The sequence below is a fragment of the Myiozetetes cayanensis genome, unplaced genomic scaffold (genome assembly GCF_022539395.1).
Source record: "Myiozetetes cayanensis isolate MyiCay16 unplaced genomic scaffold, myiCay2020 scf6-25, whole genome shotgun sequence".
In the NCBI taxonomy this organism is placed as follows: Eukaryota; Metazoa; Chordata; class Aves; order Passeriformes; family Tyrannidae; genus Myiozetetes; species Myiozetetes cayanensis.
In genome coordinates this window covers 46,317,645-46,338,689 of record NW_026087853.1, presented here as the reverse complement: position 1 = coordinate 46,338,689, position 21,045 = coordinate 46,317,645, and the positions used below count along the sequence as shown (strand labels likewise).

Genomic DNA, 21,045 nt, shown 5'->3' with positions numbered 1-21,045 from the left:
GGCGGGAGCTGCCTTTGCTCAGAGCTTTTGCCAGGCCCACGCACTCAGAGGAGCACCATGAAGAACATGTATAATTGTGGGCTGGGTCGAAAGAGCCAACAAACACTGTGTCATACTAAGCCTGAAATATTTGGCATGGGATCAGTGATGACTTTCTTCCTAAGACATCCAAAGAGGCCGAAAATGAGAGGGAATCAGAAGCTGGATCTAGAAGGAGCATCCTTCTTCCTCTACGCCACTGCTACCTCTCACTCTTACACAGTTTGGAAAAGAGACTCTCCCTGGGGAACTTAATGGGCATATCCATAATCTTCATCTATCAGTGAGAGGGGAAGATGCAAGCTTACAAGCATTGTAAGAGAAGAGGCTCTTGTTCCAGGGGTGATACAAACAAGAACAAAGGATTGGATTTAAAAATCAGGGGAAGGAGAGAAGCATTAACTGGGTAGCCCAGCATAGTTACAGAGATCCGAGCCCCTGTTGTGCTAAGTGCTGTGCAAACAGTGAGATATCACCTGAGCCGCAGCAGTGAGCCACCATCCAAGTTTTCCACACCAAGACCAAGGCCAAGTGACTCAGCCAAGCCCTGGAGGAGTGGAGCTGGTCCAGCATGTTAAGCCAGAGTCATTACTGATACTGTGCCCCATATCTATATATTAGGTTAAATCAACAAAGCCATTGGGAAAGAGACAGGAAGACAAAACAATGGCTGAAGATAAGACACTCCCATCCTACGCAGGAGGGTCATTAAAGGACAAGAGGAGAACTATTGGCCCTGAGGAGACAAGCTCCATCTCTTTAGGATGCTTCTCCACTGCAGGGCCAAGAAGCAGGACAAAGGACTCCAGCCAGGATGGATAAGCTATAGGCAACTGCTGCCAAGTGGTTGTCTTTCCCCAGCAGACACTGTAGGAAATGTCTAAAAAAGGCCTTCTTATAGCATCACATTGCCTTGTCACTGATCTCTGCTTACCAAGATTTGTAAAACTGCTGAATGAATTTGAATTTTGAATGTCTATTTAAAATAAATGGAGTGCTCTTTGCTTTGACTAGCAGGGATTAGATGGGCACTGGGCAGCTGAAGACACCTTAAGACATCTCCCATGTTGGGTATGAGAGGGGCACCACCTTTCTTCACCAAGTGGCATCTCTGTGACATGTTTAAGCATCACCCAAAGCTAAGCACCGCATTTTGTTGACAGGCTTGTAGGACAGTACCACTGCAGGAGTGCAGCCCTGTCAAGCCATGCTGCTCAGCTGACCACACAGCTTTCAAGCAGCAAAATACAGCTTCTGCCTAATATAAACTTATTAGCTCATCTACAGCTGGTTTGAGGCTCTGATGTAGCCCCATGTTGTGCAATGCAAGCAGTTTTAGCAACCATGAATCTCCACTTCACACTGCTGGGCTGGTGACTTTAGCTGGGGTCAGAGTAGACTAAACGGATAAGAAGGAACTCATCTGACAGTTCCTGCTTCCAAGCTATATCCTCACTTCAAGTCCCTCCTTGTGCTGGGGAAAGGCACATAATATCACCTTGCCAATACCCATCCATGCCTCCTTCGCTAAGCTGGGAAGAAGACAGAAGCTGTTTTGAAGGGGCCCACAGAAGTGTCATTATGTATCCAAAAAGCTTGAAGACACCTGCCTCCATCAAGTGGGGCCCAACAAAAAGCTTAGATGAGCCTTTCTGCACGAAGGGCAGCTACGGCTGTGTGCAGGAAGATGGTAACTGGCATGGAGATGCAGCAGAAGAGACAAATGCCACCCTAAGGAAGGAGAAGTCCCACCAGAGCAGGGGAGCATAGTCTATGTATCTCGTTAGTCTGCCATCAAGACAGCTCAGCTCAGGCACAATGCTGTCAGCTCATGTTATGGGAAGCTACGTGACAACTGCAAGGAGGCACTTATTTTAAGAGGAAATTATTATTGTCACCAATTTTATTGGAGGAGAACTTTGCCCCTCCCAAATAGCTGGCAGCAGTGATTGCTTGGGGTCTGTCAATAGTTCAGGGTTTGTCAATGCTAATAGCTCCAAAGCAAGCTTGCACTGGAAAGGAAACTGCTTCTGCAGCAGAAAAGCACAAGTATGCACAAGCACAGAAGAAGAGATCATATTTTCCAAACTATCTGGCAAGGAGTTGATAAAAGGCATTACACTTACTGTCTGCTCAGCTGCAGCAAGCAACAGATACCTAGAGCCTCCCTGGGGGAGAGGCTCCTTAGTAATGCAGAATTAATCCCTAACAAACAATCTGTTTTCAAAATGAGCACGTAAGTGAAAGAACTGAAGACCTCCAGCTGATGCAAACTGGCACTGCTTTATGGAAGGCAAAGGGATGGTGCTGATGTACACTGGCAAAAGCATTTGTGGCCTACACATCTGGCAATAGCAAGAGAAATCCAAATAAACTGAGAGTCAACTAAACCAATTCTTGCACACCTCAAATCAGTTGCCCCCTAATGGCCCCAAGTTTTCAGACCACTGGGTGCAATCAAGCTAATGGAAGCCCACTGACTGCCATATCCATTCATTAATAAAGCCAGCTGGGTTTGCCCATGCTCCTTCCTCTTTGCTCGGGTATTCCTTGGACGGTTACCAGATGCACCAGGCTGTGGTGGATGCACTGCTCCTCTGAGACAGGGTGAACTCAAATAGTTCCTGCATTTGACACTCCCCTCATATGACTGAAGATGGAGCTGTCAGCATCAGCTCTGCTGCAGCAGCCCATCCCAGGAGGGACTTGTTTAAAGAAGCAAATAACAGAAAATATTTCACCCTGCCTTGCTGCAAATTCTCCTGCAGAGGGTGTGGGCTGCAGGAGTGGAAGCCACTGCAGACCTGCCCATGAAAAAGACAACTCTGAGTGCCGAAACCTGGGATTAAGACAATCCAACAGCTGCCTCACACATCTGGTGTGTGTTAGGATGGATACATTGGCAAGGAAAACATACATGGGCTCCAAGCAGGGCTGGTTAACCCACTCGTGACTGAGCCTCTGTGGAACACAGACAGGCTGAGGACTGCGAGGTACGTGGCCAAGCCTCAGGAGAGCAGGGCTATGGCCTTTGCTTCCTAGATGATACTGGGAAATCAGGGAGCAATTCAGGTGCCTAAACATAGGTGTCAAGCACCACTGATGATGCCTTGGGTTATCTAAGACAGTTGCCAAGGCCTGGCAGATATCACACAGGTCCAATAGGAAACTACCTAGAGTAGTAAATATACAGTGGGCAAGTTCTACAGTTAGAGCATCCTTACCCTTCCTAAACATCTCAACTGTCTAGCCTTGCAGTAGAATTAACCTGTCCTCTTTTCCATGAAGCAGTAGGCCATCTAGTATAAACACAGAGCACTCACCATGGTGACACCCTGACCTCACCTGGGTACTATAGGTGCTCCTCTAGTACTGATCATACCACAGTCATGCCATGCAGGACAGCTGCCTTCCCAGAATGTGCAGCACCTCCTAGGACATATTTTTTACTCATATGCCAGCTGACCGTGATGCAGAACAAAACCTGGGTAAAGAGGCCCCTGAGTCCCTATCATACAAATATAGCCCTGTGTCTTCCTTGCATTGATGTGTATCCTGAAAGTTTCTCCTTCTGAAGGACTTCAGAACAGAACCACCTCATGAGAACCCATTCCCTGTACATTTGGCTTCAAAGGATACCAAAGCACCTCGTCAGTCAGCCCAAAGACTCAGCCTGATGAGGAGTTTGTTGGGCTCATATTAAGGGAACAGAAACTGCGGCTACTGAGGTCAAAGCTGTTGTGCAGGCTGGGGTGAGCACCATCCCTCCCAGGCAGGTTTGCATAGCTGGACTGTATCAGGAGGGCTGCATGGAGAGGGTGAGGGGAGAGCACCAAATCCTTGCTTGCCTTTCCTCTGAGCCTTTGAGGGCCACTGCAGGTCTGCAGTCAGAGTCAGATTACAGTCCCAGGAGCCGGGTGGTCACATCAGTGTCTCCTGGAGCCTTGACAGAGGCAGCAGCCAGGCTGGATGAGTGCCTAGCTAGGAGCAAGCCCAGCTCTGGGGAGAGCACCAAGGCAGAAAGGAGTCAGCTCAGCCACTGTGCAAACCCCACAGCTGGGCACATGGGTCACAGGGGTGATGGATGCAAAGAGGGGATGCAGGCAGAGCATCGGCCAGGCTGGATTAGCAAGGTCAGTGAGGGTCAGAGCAGAGGGGCCCAGGATCCCCAGGGCATGCCAAGGTTAAGCACTTCCTGCCGCACAGCCAGCCCTTCCAGTTACTGCAAGCAGAACGATTTTCAGATTTTGGGAAAAGCTCTAAACCCTCTGAAGTAAGTTCACCCCACAAAATCCAGGGGCAAGGGATTCCCACAAGCTTCAGAGCCAGACTTCACACCAAAAGTTTTAAAACAGCCAGCCTTCAAGCCAGCAGAGAGTCTTCTGTGGTTTTTTTTTCTTTAAAAAAAAAAAAAAAAAAAAGTAAAATTCAAATGAAGGCTCCTGGGCAATCCCTTGCTTTAACACTCACTCCTCCAAACCCATAGCTTTACACAGCAAAATAAGCTCAGAGGCAAGGTGAGGCAAGGCATGCCAGACTTAATTTATTTTTTTTCCCCCCAAGGAGAAAAGGGCAGTGAAGGCACCTGATACCTCCTATAATTAGAGACAGTTCTTTACCCCTAATGCCACTGCCAGACCACCTATATTCCAATTTGGAAACCATAAGTATAACCCAGCCTCATTAAATAATCCATCTGGTCCTCCTCTGTTTATTTCCCTACTATTTTTCCACTTTAATGAGCCCAGCTGGGTCAGACTGTGACCAGTTACTCCTGAGCAGGGATCAGCCATCCCTCCATCCCACCCCCAAGGAATCTGGTGCACTGAGGGGTCCAATGACTCTGATAGTCTCCAAGTATCAGTTTTCCCAGACAAGCTCCTTCCAACCAAGGATATACTTAGCAACAGCAGTCATTTTAGCAAAGACCCTTGAGAGTCCTCTAAGGATCTGGAGAATTCAAGACAGCTGGGGACAGACATGGCAAGGAAACGCCTGGGGCTTGCTGGCAAGCAGAGCCTCACCCCAGGCAGTGACCATACATGGGCTGCCAAGGGCTCCTTGCAGCTCATGGGATGGGAAACCCCAGAAGGAAGGAGATGGGGAATTTGGGAAAAGCCAATCTCATCTCAGACCCCACAGAAAAGAGAAACCTGCCACATGAGCCGTGCTGCCTCTTAGGTGCAGATATCCTGCAGAGCACAGCCCAAGCTGTGGGGATGTGCATTGCTGTGGGTGTAGGATCTAAGGTCAGAGGCTACCTGAAGCCTCCAGAGTTCTCTGGAGAGAGCTCTGAGTAACAGGTCCAATGCATCCTGGGCTCCCAGCATCAAGGCAGGGTAGTCCAAGCAGCCACCTCCTCACAGTTCCTTCAAGCTTCTTGTTTAGTGGGGAAGGCTCACACTACAGCAGTTTCCTAATGCAGCAATTCCAGTTCATGGAAGAGAGAGTAACACCAGTCTGGTTTAAGCAGTGTTACTCTGGCATCAGCAGGACTTAGCCAGCATGTCCCAATTTGTATGGGGAAACAGTAGGTTATGTTCAAATTAAAATTTCTAGGACATTTTCTAATGCAAGTGCCTCTTCTATATGCACTGGACAGTTAAATAGACAAGCACTCCTATTTTTTTCCCAGCATCTCCCACTGTGCATTTACACCCAGGAGCCTTGGGATTTATTTTCCTGGCAACTTCATCACAAGACTCACTGCTCACACCTCCATCATGCTTTAGGCTGTCTTAGAAGCATTGTCCTGACCCCACCCATACACAGGTCAGCTTGAAAAGAGCTTTTTCATCAAGGAGAGGAGATCAGAGAGAGCTGAGTTAGCCACAGGGTGAGAAAACATAGAACCAAACAGCAAGTAAACACTTCCTTCCTCCATTTTGGGAGTGGAAATCATCACAGCCTAGCAACTGTTTAAACAGCACAAGTAAAAACAGGAAAAATTTAGAGGTGCACATGAAACTGTTACACAAGTTGTGAGGGAAAGTAATTCTCCTGATTTTTGAAACAAAGAGGAACATATTTTTGCTCGCTACATTTGTCATCAAGTTCCATTAAGAAATTTCATTAAAATTCTGAAACACACACAGCTAGAGAGGAAGGGATGCACCACCCTGCTGTCACTGATCACATATACTCTTTTTAAAGATGTTTTGAAAGGCTGTAAGGGTCTGAGTGCTACAGAACAGACTCCTCCAGACAGCTTCTTATTTAGTGGGAACTCCAGCAGGAAACAGAAAAGGGAACAAGCTGACCCTGCCCCACCAGCAGACCCCAGTGGTGGCCCTGCATCCACATACCAGCACCTACTGCAGCAAGAGGCGAGCAGAAAGGTTTGATTGCCTTGGGCCACACACAGCACCTGCTCCTTGCTACTGCAAGGTGAGCTGAGCCTGCAGCAGAGGCAAAGCCAGGCTGGAGCAATGCTGGGAATCAAGTAGATTCCAGCGCTGAGGAAACCCCTGTGCTCCCCCAAAAGCCAAAGGCTTCCCTTTGTTTCAGCAGAGAGTCTCACACAGAGCCTTCCAGCACCTTTTGAAGTTTCCAGTCAAATCTTCAGCCAAGGCTAATTGCTGTCAGGTGTCAGCCGAAACACTTAGGCAACCACTAATGACAGGAGATGACACACCTTTCTCCTCTCATTGTCACTCAAGGGGTTTTTTTCCCTGTCAGCATTAAGTGTGCTGGCTCTCAGAAGCCTTGGGGAGAAATGCTAATGCAAGCTTTGAAGCTGGAGGTGAAAAATCAGGCAACCTCCTAAGCTCACTGGATGCTCAGCCTGAATCCAGCCCAAATCTGAGTACTTCTGGGTGATGCACCTTGGCCGAGTTTCTCTCTGTCTGCCTCCACCACACACAGATGTGGTCTCTGCTACTGATTCTTTTAACCCCCATGGAAAGCTGTCTGCACTGGAGTGAACAGACCCCAGATTTTACAGTTTCTGCTGATAAAGCTACAAAGCGGAGTGGAGGCACAGGGAGATGTATAACCTTACAGCAGCTAGCCTGAAATATTGCCAGGTTAATTTGGCTAGAGACGTAGGGCACACAGCAAGAAATCAGATGTGCCCGGCAAGCAGAGGAGGCAGCTGATCTCCACCCACTGGTCTTAGAGATGGGACTGATTTTGGCTGTGGAGCAGGTTCAGGTCACCAGACCCTCACTGAGCTTGCCTGCTTCTGGAGCTGTCATTCCCCACTTGATCAACCCCCTCCCAGGGGCTTTGAAGTTCAAAGGGGATGAGAGGATGAGACCTTTAGAAAATCTAAGTCTCTCCCTACCTGGAGAAGCTTGTCAAAAGCCTGATGGAACATCTGATCCATTACAGCCTCATGGGTCATCATTGCTTTGGTTGTGCATCTTCCTTGCCCACCACTGCCCTCCCTGTTTCCCAGCCTCCCAGCATCCCGGGACCGGAAGGCAGCTGTGGTGTCCCCAAGCCTCACCTCTCGCTCTCCCCAGGGGATTCATCTCCCACTTGGCTCACAGCGTCCACACCCTCCTGGCACCCCTCCGAGTCTGACATCTTCCCTGCTGGCTGGCGCGGCAGCCGCACGGACAGCTCCAGCGCAAGAGTGCTGCCGCCGTTTCGCTTTTCCTGTGCTCAGCAGAAGTGAGCTGTGCCGGAAACTTCATGGTCTGAGGGTTCGGGGGGATGGGAGAGGGCAGAGGGAAGGTGAATTGGGGGGTTTCTTTTGGTGTTTTTTGGGGTTTTTTTCTTTTCTTTTAAACCACTGAGACTGACTTAAGGTTTTACCTGTTGGCAGCTAGGAATTTGGAAGTTCTGGGCTAGCCCAAAAGAAAAGCAGGGGGCGCGGACATCCCCACTGTGGCAGGAGAGGCACTGCTCCCCCAGCTGCCCATGCCACTCTGGTGACTGCCATCATCTCTAAACCACAGCACCCTATGCTGCACCAGTCCTGGGGTGCTGCCACAGGTGCTGCCAAGGTTGTCCTGACTTTACATCTCTCAAGGCCCAGTGCAGCTGAAGGATTTGCTTCTGCCCCGCCGCTGTCACCCCTCTCCTCCCTTCTGGGCTCTGCTTCTTCCCCACAGCCTCCTGCTGATGCCATCATGGGTTGAGGTTCTGCAACAACTCCTGGGGCTTGGACTGTTATCCTTTTGTCTCTTCCCTACTGGGCAAGGGCATGAGCCTTCCCAGCTTTGGAGGGGGACCAACAGCAGAGAGGTTTCCCTCCCCACAGCACAGTCCCTGTCAAAGCCTCCCCAGCCCTACCAGGAGCCCCACTGGAGGGGCAGACCCTGCTGGCACCATGTCATGAGTCAGGGTCTGGCCACCCAGGCAGGAAACACCCACCTCTCCCACCAAAACTTTATTTACATCACTGCTGCCACGACGCAGCTCTTCACAAAACTAGAGAGAAATGGCACCCAGTCAGTGCCCCTGAGCCCGGCAGGGCAGCAGGGACAGCAGGGAGAGGAGGACAGGTGTGGAGAGGCAGGTGCTTAGGACTCGCCAGCCTCGAACATCTTCTTTCTGCCCTCCATGCCGGACTTCTCCTCAATGTTCTTTCTCCAGTCACCGACATCACGAAGATCCTTCTCCTGAGGGAGGGATGGTCAGGTTGGTGTGAGTGGTGGCCCCCCAGCATAAGAGCCCACCTGGGCAGGGCCCCTCATCTGTCCACCCATGGAAACCCCCACAACAGCTACAGGAACCTAGTTCCACCCATGCTATACACCTTTTTGGACTGCACCCTCCTGTTTCAACATCATGGGTGCCAGAGGAGGAAATACTGAGCAGGAAGAACATTATGGAGAAAGACACACTCTCAACCCTGTCTATCACACAGGGAGGTGTGAGCCCTGAAGAATGGGGGCCAACTCCTGCCACAGGCACAGGGAAGAGGGAAGGAATACCTTCTCGGTGTCCTCCTTCTTCACTTGCTTCAGGTTGGCTCGGAGGTCCATGCAGACCTTGTGCTTGGAGCCCAGCAGGGCCCGCAGCATCGCATCAGCCGACATGCGCACCCTGCGCAGGGGCGGCCTCTTGAACTTGCCACGCAGGTCAAAGAGTTTCTGGCTCAAGTCTTCCAGCTGAGGGGGATGAAATGAGTGAGGCAGAGAGAGAGCAGGGCATGGGTTTCATGAGATGGACCCAAGCAGTGCGGGGAGGCTGGAGACTCCCTGAAGGGTGGCTCCAGGGGAAACTCACCTCCTTGTTAGTCTTCTGTAGCTTCACTTCTGTGTCATACCTCTCCTCATCCACTGACTCTATCTTGGCATGAAGCTTTTTGCACAGCTCCTGGGAGGAAAGCAGACAGGGATGTTGACTGCTGGACCCACACACACGATTCCTCCCTCCTGATTGCTCTGGCTCTGAAAGGTCTCAGTCCAGAAGACTAGGCGGGGTCAAGACCACATGGCAAAGGGTGGCTTGTCCTAATCTCCCTGCTACTGTCTTCACACAAATGCTACCTCAACACATCATCAAAAACACATCTTGCATGCCAGCCAGACCCCTTTATTTTTGCAGAGAGACCCCACCTGCCTCTCAAGCCAGTTCCACATCCATCCAGCTCCAGGGCACCACAGATGAGAAGAAAGTCAAGATGGCCAATCTAGATCCACACAGCTAACTGATGGAGCCAAATCTTTTCTGTTCCAGCACTGTGAAAGGGTTAAAGAAGTCTTTACCTGAAGTTCCTGCATGGATCCTGGGAGTGACAGAGGAGGGCAATGCTCTGCCAGGTAATTTTGCTTTTCCACTTCTTTAGCAGCTGCTTCTTTCTCTATTTCAGTGACAGCAAGCTGGAGCATAGCACTCTGGAAGGCAGCAGGAGAATGGTCAGTGCAGGGTGGAGGCAAGGGAGGAGAACAGGGAGCTCAACAAGGGAGTGGGAGCCCTGATAGAGAGGCAGCTTGGGGAGTTCCCATCAATACCACCATCTTGAAGCAAGAGATAGTGGTGGGGACACAGTAAAGAGTGGGCTGGGAGGCCCCCACATTGTGCTTCATGGCTTCTTCTCAGAGAGGGAGTGCTGAGATCTGGGTGGCTTGGGATGGGAGATGGGGTGGTGGGAACACACACTGCACAGCCACAGCAGTGCCACGTACCTTCAGGTGCTGCCGACGGGCAGTGGCTGCCCTCCTCTTTTTCTGCCAATGAAAGAAACAAGTGAGAAGCAAGTTATCAGGTGCCCATTCCCCTTTCCATTGCCCTTCCCCATGCAATGCCACAGTCCCCTAAGGCCCTGCAGCCCTGCCAGGGAGCTGGTTCAGCCAGGAGCTTGACACACAGTTGGTCTCCAAACCAGTGGCCCTCAAAGAAGAGTCTCCCTGCTCCATCCAGCTTTGCCAACCTCAGGAAGCTAAAACCTACAAAGTGCCTCAGGAAAAGATAACAAGGGTGATGAACTTGAAAATATGCATATAAATATAACTTCAAACTTGGCTTCTTGGGACTTTTAGCCTTTTCTCTATTTTCCTTTTCACTCAGACATGTGTTTTACTTTGTGCTCAAGCTCATGGCCCCAGTGTCTCTGGGCGCTAAAGAGCTGTGGGATGTCTTCCTGAGTAGTCCGTGGCACATGTCCTGACACCCCAGTGAGAAGGACAGGCAGGCAGGTGAAAACACGAAGGCTGTGTTTTTTCTTGGAGCTGAAGAGACCCAGTGCAAGTGATGCTGAAGGGCGTGTTTATCACAGCTGAAGGATAGACACGACTACAGGCTACTCTTCTGTACCTGTCATGTGCTGGAACAGCAGCAACAGGAATTTATAAAAGAAGCCACAACTTCTGCATTTCAGCTGTTTTCTCAGCATGTTGCCCAGAAGACCAGGCAAGGCTGAGTTGGGCTGGCACAGGGGAAACACACCACATCTGATATGCTGAGGGGTGGCGAGTAGAAAGCAGCACTTGGGTGTGAGTCTGTGCTGCATAGGGGAGGAAGTGGATAAGGATGTGCAGAGCAAAATGTAATAAAATCTGACATGCCTTTCATATGCAAATGGTGCCAAGGCCCTCCTGACAGTGCTGGAGGGCTCTGCAGAGGAAAGGCACCCAGCTCAGAGATGCAGCACACCATTAACTAGCAGATAATCAGATGCCTTGAGTGCTGTTAGCCTAGGGTTTATTCCTCATGTGAAAACTGGTACTGTAGCAAAGAGTGTCCTCACAGCCTTTTCTGGAAGCTCTGGGTTTGATGGGGAATAAAAGCACCTGTTGGATACCAGCACCATATTGTGGAGTTTCTGTGTGTCCCTGACATACTCTTTTCTCTTAGTGAGAACGAGCTTGAGCTTGTGGTGTTTCAGACATATGGGGAGATGCCAAGCAGAGATGAAGGATGGAGCAATTTCCTAAGAGGAAATGTGGAGTGACAAAGCCACGAACAATCCTCCCACACCCTCCCCTGCATTTCTCCAGCCGCCTCCAGCCCCACCTGGCTCTGCCAGAAGCCAGGGAAAAATTGCTAAGAATGCAACCTCCGCCCTGCTCACGCTCCCCTGGATCCGGGTCTCCCTGGACTGCCTTTGAGAAGTGATTTGGCAGTGCTCAGTGGGTAGACAATGAAGTGCTAGATGTGGGGAAGGAAGAGAGGATGCTAGGCTAAGGGCTGAATGGTGGATGGACGATGGAGGAGAGGTCGCTCTGGACCACTGCCTTCCCAGCACCATCTCGTGGCCGGCTGAGGAAGCAGGAATGGAGGGGAAAAAAGCATCTATCTCCAAGTCAGGAGAAAAAAAAACTCTTTCAAAAGGGATTTTTCTTCTCCTTCCCATGTTTACCAGGAGGAGTCATCAAGAAAGCCTTGCCATGAACCATTCTTCCCACACACACATAGAGCAGCTGATTTTCCTAAGGAGGAACGGTGAAGCCAGGGTGGATGCCATGAGCATCACTAAAGGAAAAACCCCAGCAAGACACACTTACCTCTTCACTGTTCAGGAAAAGCAGATGGGCAAGTAAAGGAAGGAAGAGAAAAGGGAAAGAGGAGAAAAAAGGCAGTCAGTTAGGATCCTAATTGGAAACAAGCCAAGGAATCTTAACAAACATAAAAAGTTGGCAGTTGAACAAAAGTTTTTAAATGCCAACAATATAGTAGAGACAGAAAAATGGGAACTTACTCAGACATCTTGGTTTAGATGGTTGTGAGCCTGAAATGAAAACCAAGAAAAAAAGTTCATAATTACTCATGCTGGTGGTCACTTTCTTGGGTTTTAAAAACAAAGCAAGAATCCTCTAGAAAATAAAAAGAGGAACAGGCTTGTTTTTATTTCCCTACTTCACCAAATTTTCATCATATGGGGAACTAGGCTGCAGTTTGTAGAGAAGAGCCAAACACACGCCTCCTCACAGCAACACAAACCTCAGCATCAGGGGACTTCTGGAAAAGACCAGGTGAGGCTGGGCCAGAAAATGGGAGATTTGTGACAGTGACTCTTGAAGGTATGTTTCTTGTTTGACCTTCAGTAAACAGTTTTATTCAATAAAGAAAGAAAAGGCAAAAGCTATTTTCAGTTTACTGCTTCGCTTTGCCATGCAGCCTCATCTTACTTCATGAGCAAGAACTACCCCAAAGCCTGTGAAGGGTTGGCAGTGACCCCAAGTAGCAAGGAAGGACCTCAGAGGATGCTGCTGCCAGTGCCTGCACCCATCGTGTGGGGCAGGGGATCCTATTACAGCAACCTCAGCACAGGTGGCACGGAGCAGGGTTGGAAGTTGTGGCTGAGTTGGTAAAGGCTTGAAGAGTTTCCCCCTTAAATAGAAATTTTACAGGTACAATGCAACGCATTAGAGAAGAGATGGAAAAAGCACCTTTGTTTTGTTCTATTTCCACCATAAATAGAATTTTACTCTTCTAGCAGAGCAGTATCTCCTGCTTGTGTCTCCTAATGGAATGATGCAGGAGTGTCAGCCAAGCCCAAACTGAGCTGGTCCTTTGCAGAGCAGACACGCCCCCGAAATACAGGTGTCTGCAGAGCTGGGAGGCTCTCTTGGGAGGTGAAGTGTTAACAGGGGCTCATGCCCGAGGCAGGAGGCACAGCTTGCAGGGCCAAGGAAACTTTATCCTGGAAAATGTGCAGGCCCATCACATTACTTTAGGGAGGAAAGGGGGGAGGAAAGTGCTTCTAAAAATGGCCAGGGAGCTGCAGAAGGAGCTGCAGCTGTCTCCTCGGACGGCAGCCTTTCCCCGGTGCCAGCCCCGTGACTCAGGGAGGTCGGAGCGATGCGAAGCACAAGCCACCGCAGGTGGCTGAGCTACAGCTGAGGGACGGGGCGGCAGAGGAACGCCGCCTATTTTTACTCACATCCCTGCCCCGCGCACACGCACCCACTTCGGCGGCAGCGATGCCGAGGAAGCGAGGGGACAACGCCAGGCTGCAGCTCACTGCCTGCCCTGTGGGCTTCAAAGCACCTGTTCCGGGGGGAGGACACCGTAAATTTGGATGTCGGTCCCTGTTCAAGGGTAGTTTTGGGGAGGAAGGCGCTGCAAGGACCAGGTAGGGAGCTGCAGGAAGGGGTGTAAGTAGGGAGTTATTGCCGAGTTACTGCAGGCAAGGATCCCGAGTCCTGTGGCCCCAGGGAGGTCAGCGCTAGGGAGCCTGTGGCTCTGCTTGCCCTCGCCACTCAAGCTGAGAGCAGAACCAACCAAGGGAGGGGAAAGCATGAAACCAAAAAGAAAGAAGCTCAGTGGAACAGACAGAGGGAGACTTTCCAATGCGCAGACCTCTCTAACAGGCAAAGGACAGAGCAAGCTTGACTAGCACCCTTGTTTCTCCAGCAGGTCAGCACTCCCACCTGGTATTTATATCCCTAATACTCAGGTGAGTAAATCTGCTCCCCCATCACCCCCTAAGAGCAAGCTGGGTCATTAAGAGATATGCAGAAAGGCTCACCCAAGTCTGGAGGAGAAAATCAGAGTCCCGCGGGCTGGACAGAATGGACAGACGAGCCGCAGGCAGCTGGCTGGGTAAGGAGGTATAAAAGGGCTTCTCGGGTGGCTCAGCAGAAAATCCACCTTCTCTTTAAGGGCATGGAGATCTTCTCAGACCAATGATGTGCAAGAGTCCCTTGTGCACCTCCCTTGGCTGGGGCAGGACAGGCAGGCAGGCCCGGAGAAGAGGGCGAGCCCCTGGGGACAGAGGGGTGGGGAGAAGGAGAACATCTTCTACCCATGGGGTGAGCAAGCAGAGGCACCCTGGAGGAGTTGGAGAGGTGTTTTTCCTCAGAAGTGACAAGGAGGGAGCCTTCCTTTCCCTCCTCTTTCCACCAATTAGTCACAATAGATATGGCGTCAGGATTGTGAGAAGCCCCAGCTCCCTGCACACAACCACCCATCTGCAAGGCCTCTAATAAAAATTTGTCCTTAGAGACACAGAGTGGCTTTTTCATGGACAAAGGCATGGCTCAGTTCACCCCCAAGGGCTTGTGAGCAGCTCTGCCCTTCAGAAAGGAAGAGAGGAAAGAGCCTGCACCCCAAAAATCCACTGCTGACAGCATGTGCAAGAACAATTCCTTAATGAGGCATCCATCATTAGCATGCTCTTTTAATCTCACTTATTTCCCTCACGTGGGAAACATTTGCAGCTCCTCCCTGTGTGAATATTTCAACACAACTCAGTTTTTTTTTTAAAACAAGTTGTATAGCGGCAGCTCCAAGGCTCACAGACACCAAGAGGCTGGGGAGAAGCAGCAGAGCATGGGGGAACAGCCCAACACTGCCAGCAAAAAATGTAATCCCCTCCATCAGATGACCCAGACCCACATCTCCATGGATCTGAAGGAGAAACAGGTGGAAACGTAGCTAGAAATATTCCCCAGCTCTGGTCACAGCACATGTAGTTTGTGTGTGTAGGGGATCCCATGGAGACAGGGACCCAAACAGCTCCTACCCTCCTCCTCCAGTCCAGGCACTCCCTCCTCTTCCAGCCAGGGTTTTTTAGGCTGATTCAGCCGTGGCCCTGACAATATTTTCCAGCTGCCTCCCAGGCATTATATAGATAGCGGCAAATCAACTGCTGAAGGCTTCCTGTTCCACCACTCTTAGCACTGTGCAAGTGGTGCTGCAGATGTCTGTGAAGGAAGAGCAAGTCCTTGGGATGAGCTGGCGTCTTACAGGGGCTTGCCCTGATAGCACGTGGAGGAGGGAGAAACCTCTAGCGTGGGCTAGGCTGGGTCCACTCAGCATTTGTCTCTCTGCAACATTGCAGCTACGCACATTCTGGCCAGTGCTGGCCCATCATTCCTCAGAGAGTAGCTCAGCTCTTGGTGGAGGAATCAAAACTGGGGGAGTTCTCCATTCAAAAATTCCCCACAGCCAAGGAGTTTCCTTTCAGCCCCGTGAGATAAAGGCTTTCTGGACCCCCTGGAGTCCAGGCATGCAGCACAGCAAATGAGATCTGCTCGGAGTTCCAGGGTTTGGTTATCACCTTGTGATAGGCAACTGTTGGCCTGAAATAGTTGAATAAAGAAGTTCAAAGAAAGAAGTCTGAAGAAAGAAGTCCCATGCACAAAATTTTGGTCAACAGATGTGTTTGCAGGATACAGAAGGAGTGGATGGTGAGGTGTGGTAATAGGATGAGCAGAAGGTCGAGCCTCCAAGTCTGCATAAGCCTTTCCATGGAGTTCTTTGTAGAAAAATTCAAGGAAGACATAAGGAAACTCCAGGCAAGTCCTTCAGAGAGCTGCTTGGCTCTGTGAGTATGAGGTGTAAGTGAGGGTATTACACAGGGGCCAGCAATGGACACTTGGGTATCTTCCTGTGGAGCACCTGACCTTGTTCCCTTCCCTCATTCCCCTTCACTTGAGCTAGAGGAATGCACCACAAGTATGGTCCATCATTCCCAGAGGACATTCACAATCCTGTAAGGCCAGACAGAGGGAAGACCTGACACATACAGGAGGTTCTGCACTATGTTTTAGAGAGACTCAGGTGTGGCTCTTTTGGTCCAGGCTTCCCCTCCATGGAACCACCACTTGTTAGAAGGGCTAGGCTGATGAATCTATGCAAGCTGTTCCTCAGAGCACTCTCCTACACCTTTACATCTTGCCTCCTCTTCAAAATCCTACAAGCATCAAGTGGACAGGCACTGTGGAGTGACATGACACTAGATGATACTGTGTCTTACTTCCAAGGATGATGCTGTTAGCAAAATCAAGCCTTCTGCTCAGCAGCAATTGCACTCATGGTAAAAGTCCAGGCAGGACCACTGGAAACCTGTATCTGACTGCCCTTTGCTTTCCCAAAATCACACTGGACTAAAGCAAAGAACACATGGCTCCCATCCTGCCCAGAACATACCCTATCCCTCCAGTGTACCCCTAAAAAAGCTCCCCATCCTCTACTTCTGCTTACAGCAGCCTCTAGGAACTCTACAAAGGAAGGCCATCACTTTTACATCTTGTGTCAATGCTGTCCTACATAACCCACAGCTACAATCACCTCATTTGCCCACGAAATGGGGTTGAGGTTTTTGGCTGTTCCTACTCAGGGCTGCTGGCAAACAACACGGCCACCCTGTCTGTTTAGCTCCGTGCTGTCTTCCTTGACAGGGAATGCTTCAGGCATTCATGCCCTCAGACTCCAAACCCACCAGCTGGTCCTGATGACACTCCTCAACATTCAGCTGGTACCTTATAAACTCATAAGCTGACAGCAGCCTCATACTCCTTGACCATCAGCTACAGAATGATGCAAGCAGCACCTAGAGAGAAGCCATCCCAGCAGTGGATGAGGACACACCTCCCCTTCTCTGTCAAGGCTTTGATGCACTCACTGGTGTCCCAGAAGCAAGGTTGCCCCATTCCATGACAATCCCCATGGAGCAGAGCCCAGATTCCAAACTTGAGGTGTGACCTGAACCCTCCCTGGGGCAGGTGTAGGGGATGCCACTCAGGCTGTGGTCACTAGGCAGGTCAGTGATGCTACCAGTGCTGTTAGTGTACAGCACCTGCCCACTGTAGATGAAATTGAGGTTCCCCAAGTAAATGCAGTCAGTTATCTGGGTAATAACAGGTCCTGTGAAGGGGCAACATGCAAGTTTCTGACCAGTGGACTCCTTGGGATGTGGGTTTTTCTTCCAGCTCCCCCTGAGGGATTTCTTGGAGCTGGCATGTGGAAGGGGGCTGGAATCAGGCTCAGAGCCCCACAACAGTGACAAGAAGAGGGAGAAGTGACTGAAAAGCTTGGCCTTGAAGGGGAGTCTGCTGAACAAGGCAGGGGAGGAGTAGAGGTGGGACTGGATCTGTGGGCCTGCACCACGGACTCCTTGCTATGGGCTGCCCCTCTGTTCTCAGCCTCTTCCATCTGTAAAAAAAATAAAGGAAAGGACTGATGAGACTATGGAAACTCATCTCTCCAGCTGCACATGCAAGGAGATGTGAGCTGGAAGCTGGCCTTGTCCAGAGCAGCACTTAGAGACACTAGAGGTCCTGCAGACCTTGCACATAACCAGGCCAAATGTCCAGCCATCCTCTTGCCCTGCAACAGGTACAAACATGCCTTAAAGGTTTGCCTGGATCTGCAGACCACTTTGCCAGCACCGGGGTGCTTGCTTGCTGGAGCAGTTGTTCCCTCCTGCTGATGATGCTAAGCAGAGTGACTGGGGTATCCTGCCAAGTTGCAGGACAATGGACACCACATCCCCACCCTTCTCTTCATTCCCTTCACTTTTATCATCACCAAGTTTGGACAAGGAACACGATCACTACATATGGACACCCATAAGTACTCACATAGGGATGATTTCAGCGTAAGCACTGGCCTTGAAGAGAAACAAGGCATTTTAATGATCCCTTCCATTTTAGAGGGACACTCTTTGGTGCTGCTGGAAGTGTTTGCAACTCACTGCAAGCTGGAGCCTGGAGGAAGGACAGCATTTCAAACTGAAAACACAAAGGGGTGAAGAGCAGCTTCAAGGAGAGGGCAAAAACCAGAAACTCCTCTGGATGAAGCCCCTTCTGACCATGGTAGCACACAGGGGCTTCAGTCTCCAGTGATGGAGAGCCTGTGTTTGTAGCCAGGGTTAGGATCACTTGGATCCCAGCTCAACCCTGGGCACACAGCTTACTCCTCTTAGAAGCTTTTCCCACTTCTGCCCAGGACCAGAAGTTTTGGACTCTGCCACAGCATGGCCCTTTCCTCATGACCCCAGGTTGAATTGGCAGCTCTCTGGAAAGTGAACACGTCTGCCCAGCATTGGTGCATGCCCAGGCCTTCAGCAGTTGATGTGTCCAGGAGGTGATCCCTGTGGAATTCCCACCAGGCTTGCCCCTGGATAGTATTACCGAAGTGACCAGACACCTGATCACAATCCTTCAAGTGTATGTGCATCCTCAAAGCCTGGTTAAGATCAGGACGTGACCCAGAACGTGTCTGGAGAACAAGCTGAGACTTCTGTGTGCTCAAATGAGTATGGCTGAAACATGTCCCTGCTCTCAAAAGGTCATTCAGGCTCTCTGTGCCAAAACAAAGCATCAGCAAGAACATGGTGCTAGTTAAAAAAAACAAACAAACAAACAAAAAACCCACCACCAAACAAACGAACAAACAAAACAAAAACAAAAAACAAACAAACAAAAAGGCCATAGAGCTCAAGAAAAACAGTAATAAATCACAAAGCTCTTCTCTCCCCAAGGTCAGAAATTACCCTACAAACCAGTAGCCATGCAAGGAACAATTCTCTGGAATTTATCTATTTCAAACACACTGCCTTTTTGCAAATGCTGTGTGACCTCAGACACCTAATTTTTCAAAAAAAGCTGTCAGCTGCAAAGACCCTTGGCAGCCTCACCTACCTGCACAACACAGAGAGCCTTGGGAGAAGACAGCTGCAAGGAGATGGGCCTCTGGAAAGTCTTCTGGAGGTGCTTCTTGGTCAGACTTGGGAAGTGAGGGGATGAGCTCAGAGTACAAGAGGGCTGAGCCAGGAAAACATAACATCCAACTCCAATGAGCATCTTTCAAGAACACCCCTAAATGCTTAATTCAGGGGGTATCTGAGACGTGAATTTTCCCCTATACAGCCAGACCTGAGTTAAGCACATGTGCAAAAGTCAGTGGTGGTGTGGGACGAGTGCACCCAAAGCAGAGAATCCTTCAGTGGAGGCCTTTGCAGATGTGAACACACCCTTTGTCCCATCCAGGGTAAACACCAAGGCCAAGTGTTTTAACTGGGCTGTCTTAGGTGACAACCTTCATGCCAGAATTCAGGCTTCTATGTCTAAACTGCTCTGTCTTTTATATAAGTTAAGAGGAAAATGCTCTCTATCTAGGGCAAAATGAAATGCCAACAGGGCAGGTCTCCACCCAGGATAAACCTCTCCTTTATAGGCAATGGGCTTCACCGGCTCTTCCAAGGGTACAGTGTTTCTCTTCCTAAGGGAACAATGACTGATTCACAGCTTGAAATGCCCATTTCCTACAGAGGGCTTTTTGGGCTCAGACAGGGACATCTGCAATGTCTGTGTGATGTCAGGGTGATGAAACACTTGTTTGCAAACCTACTATCTTCCCAGATGCTGCTCACAGGACGCAAAATAAGATAGGGATTGGGTTGTTTGCAGGCCAAGGCCTCTTTTCATCTCAGTTGAACTCCTATTCCTAACATACTTTGTGCTTGTTTCTGCTCAAATTGAACAGCAATAAGTGACTGCAGGGGTTTCATCAGCTCTGCGTGAAGTCAGCAGGGCTGGTTGAGAAACTCCCATCTTGCTGACATGCAACAAGTCATGACTGATGGGTACCCACTCGCCCATAATGCTGAATTTCTTTGGGGAGCACTTTTTGCCTGGCAGCATAAAAGCTATGAAATCCTTGTGCTGCTTCTCCCTAGGCTCCATCCTGCCTATGCCTGAAGTATGGACAAATGAGAGGTCTGTTTTTACCAGATCTGCCCACAAAGTTCAAGTGGAACTTCAGGAAGCAGGGTGAAGGGGGAGGAAAGGGTAGGAAAAAGGCAATAAGGAAAGGAGCCTAGGGATAAGGATAGGAATAGGGACAGGGCTCCTCGCATCTCTCTCAGAAACCGAGAGTTACATCCACAACAGACTCAGATGGGGCAGAGGAGGAAGCAATCACCCAGGAAGGCAGCAGCACACCATCCCACAGCCCTCCCAGACTCCTTTCCGCCACCCTGCTCCTGACTGCAGCACAAAGCCCCCACTCTCTCCCTCCCATGCAACGCCCTGGAGACCCCAGCACCCAGGCATGACCTATCAATCTCCTTTCCCATCAGTGCCAAGCGGGGAGGCTCTCCCAGCACCCCTTCCCAGTGCCCTCTTTCCCACCAGAGTTTCCCAGACACCCCTTGGCTGATGGCAGCTGTCCCCCCTGCCCTGTGTCGCGCAGGACCCTTCACCAGTCTCCCCTTGCTGCTGCAGTGCTTTACTGTAGGCAAGGGCGGGGGCCAGGGGGCCAGCAGCTGCCCCCTGACTGAAGCACTGACTGTCCCAGCTGAGGGGTGCTGGCTTTCCTCCCCACCAGCTTGCAAACGTCCCCATCACAGACCACCAGCCCCCCACAGAAAACCCCGGGCTCACGGCATGGCCGGTGGCTGCCAGGACCTTGCTCCTTTGCGAGGGCCTTAATCAAAAGCCAGCCACCCTCCTACTTTGCTGCAGGGTATGGAGCTGAGAGGCTCCCTCATATATTTACATAAACACACAAACACCCACAAACGTGCTTTAAAAGAAAAAGATGCAAACCTGCATAAGGCCCCTCAAATCCAGGAGCTAGAGCTTTTAAAAAATAAACCCATGCATGACAAAGTACCCATTTTGCCCATAAAATTGCAAGGCATAAAGATGATAGCTAAGGCATATTTATAAAACAGGCATGCTTGCTCCTAGTCAGAAGAGCTTAGATACTCTCCAGCTCTCAAAAACTCTAAGACTAGCCAAAAAATCTGTGGCTGGAGGACAGCCAGTCCATACCCAGGCCGAATGATGACAGCCTGTAATCATTTTTGTCTCACGGCAGACAACTGGTTGCAAGCACATATGAGGCTCAGCCTTCTCCTTGTGCAGCTCTCCCATT

At 50.2% G+C, this 21,045-nt stretch overlaps 2 protein-coding genes across 2 annotated transcripts in view; both read right to left on the bottom strand.

Moving 5' to 3' along the window:
* The window catches only part of LSP1 (lymphocyte specific protein 1), a 50,123-nt gene extending 42,526 nt beyond the window's left edge, over positions 1-7,597 (bottom strand). Inside the window, exon 1 of the mRNA XM_050336490.1 lies at positions 7,490-7,597. Within this exon, the coding sequence (XP_050192447.1) occupies positions 7,490-7,569 (80 nt within the window). The 5' untranslated portion in view covers positions 7,570-7,597. The remainder of the gene's footprint in view (positions 1-7,489) is intronic.
* Positions 7,598-8,492: 895 nt separating this feature from the next.
* On the bottom strand, positions 8,493-20,554 carry TNNI2 (troponin I2, fast skeletal type). The gene is made up of 7 exons (XM_050336704.1): positions 20,550-20,554; positions 18,807-18,891; positions 10,122-10,163; positions 9,702-9,830; positions 9,220-9,309; positions 8,925-9,101; positions 8,493-8,609 (listed from the first exon to the last, which is right to left on the bottom strand). The coding sequence occupies exons 1-7, from the start codon at positions 20,552-20,554 to the stop codon at positions 8,511-8,513; spliced, it is 627 nt and encodes a 208-aa protein (XP_050192661.1). The 3' UTR covers positions 8,493-8,510.
* Positions 20,555-21,045: the final 491 nt, after the last annotated feature.

Coding starts and splice junctions, on each gene's coding strand:
- TNNI2 (XM_050336704.1), bottom strand. Junction 9,831..10,121: donor CCCGTCGGCAGCACCTGAAG/GTACGTGGCACT, acceptor GCTGCCTTCCAG/AGTGCTATGCTCCAGCTTGC. Junction 9,310..9,701: donor GATCCATGCAGGAACTTCAG/GTAAAGACTTCT, acceptor CTTTCCTCCCAG/GAGCTGTGCAAAAAGCTTCA.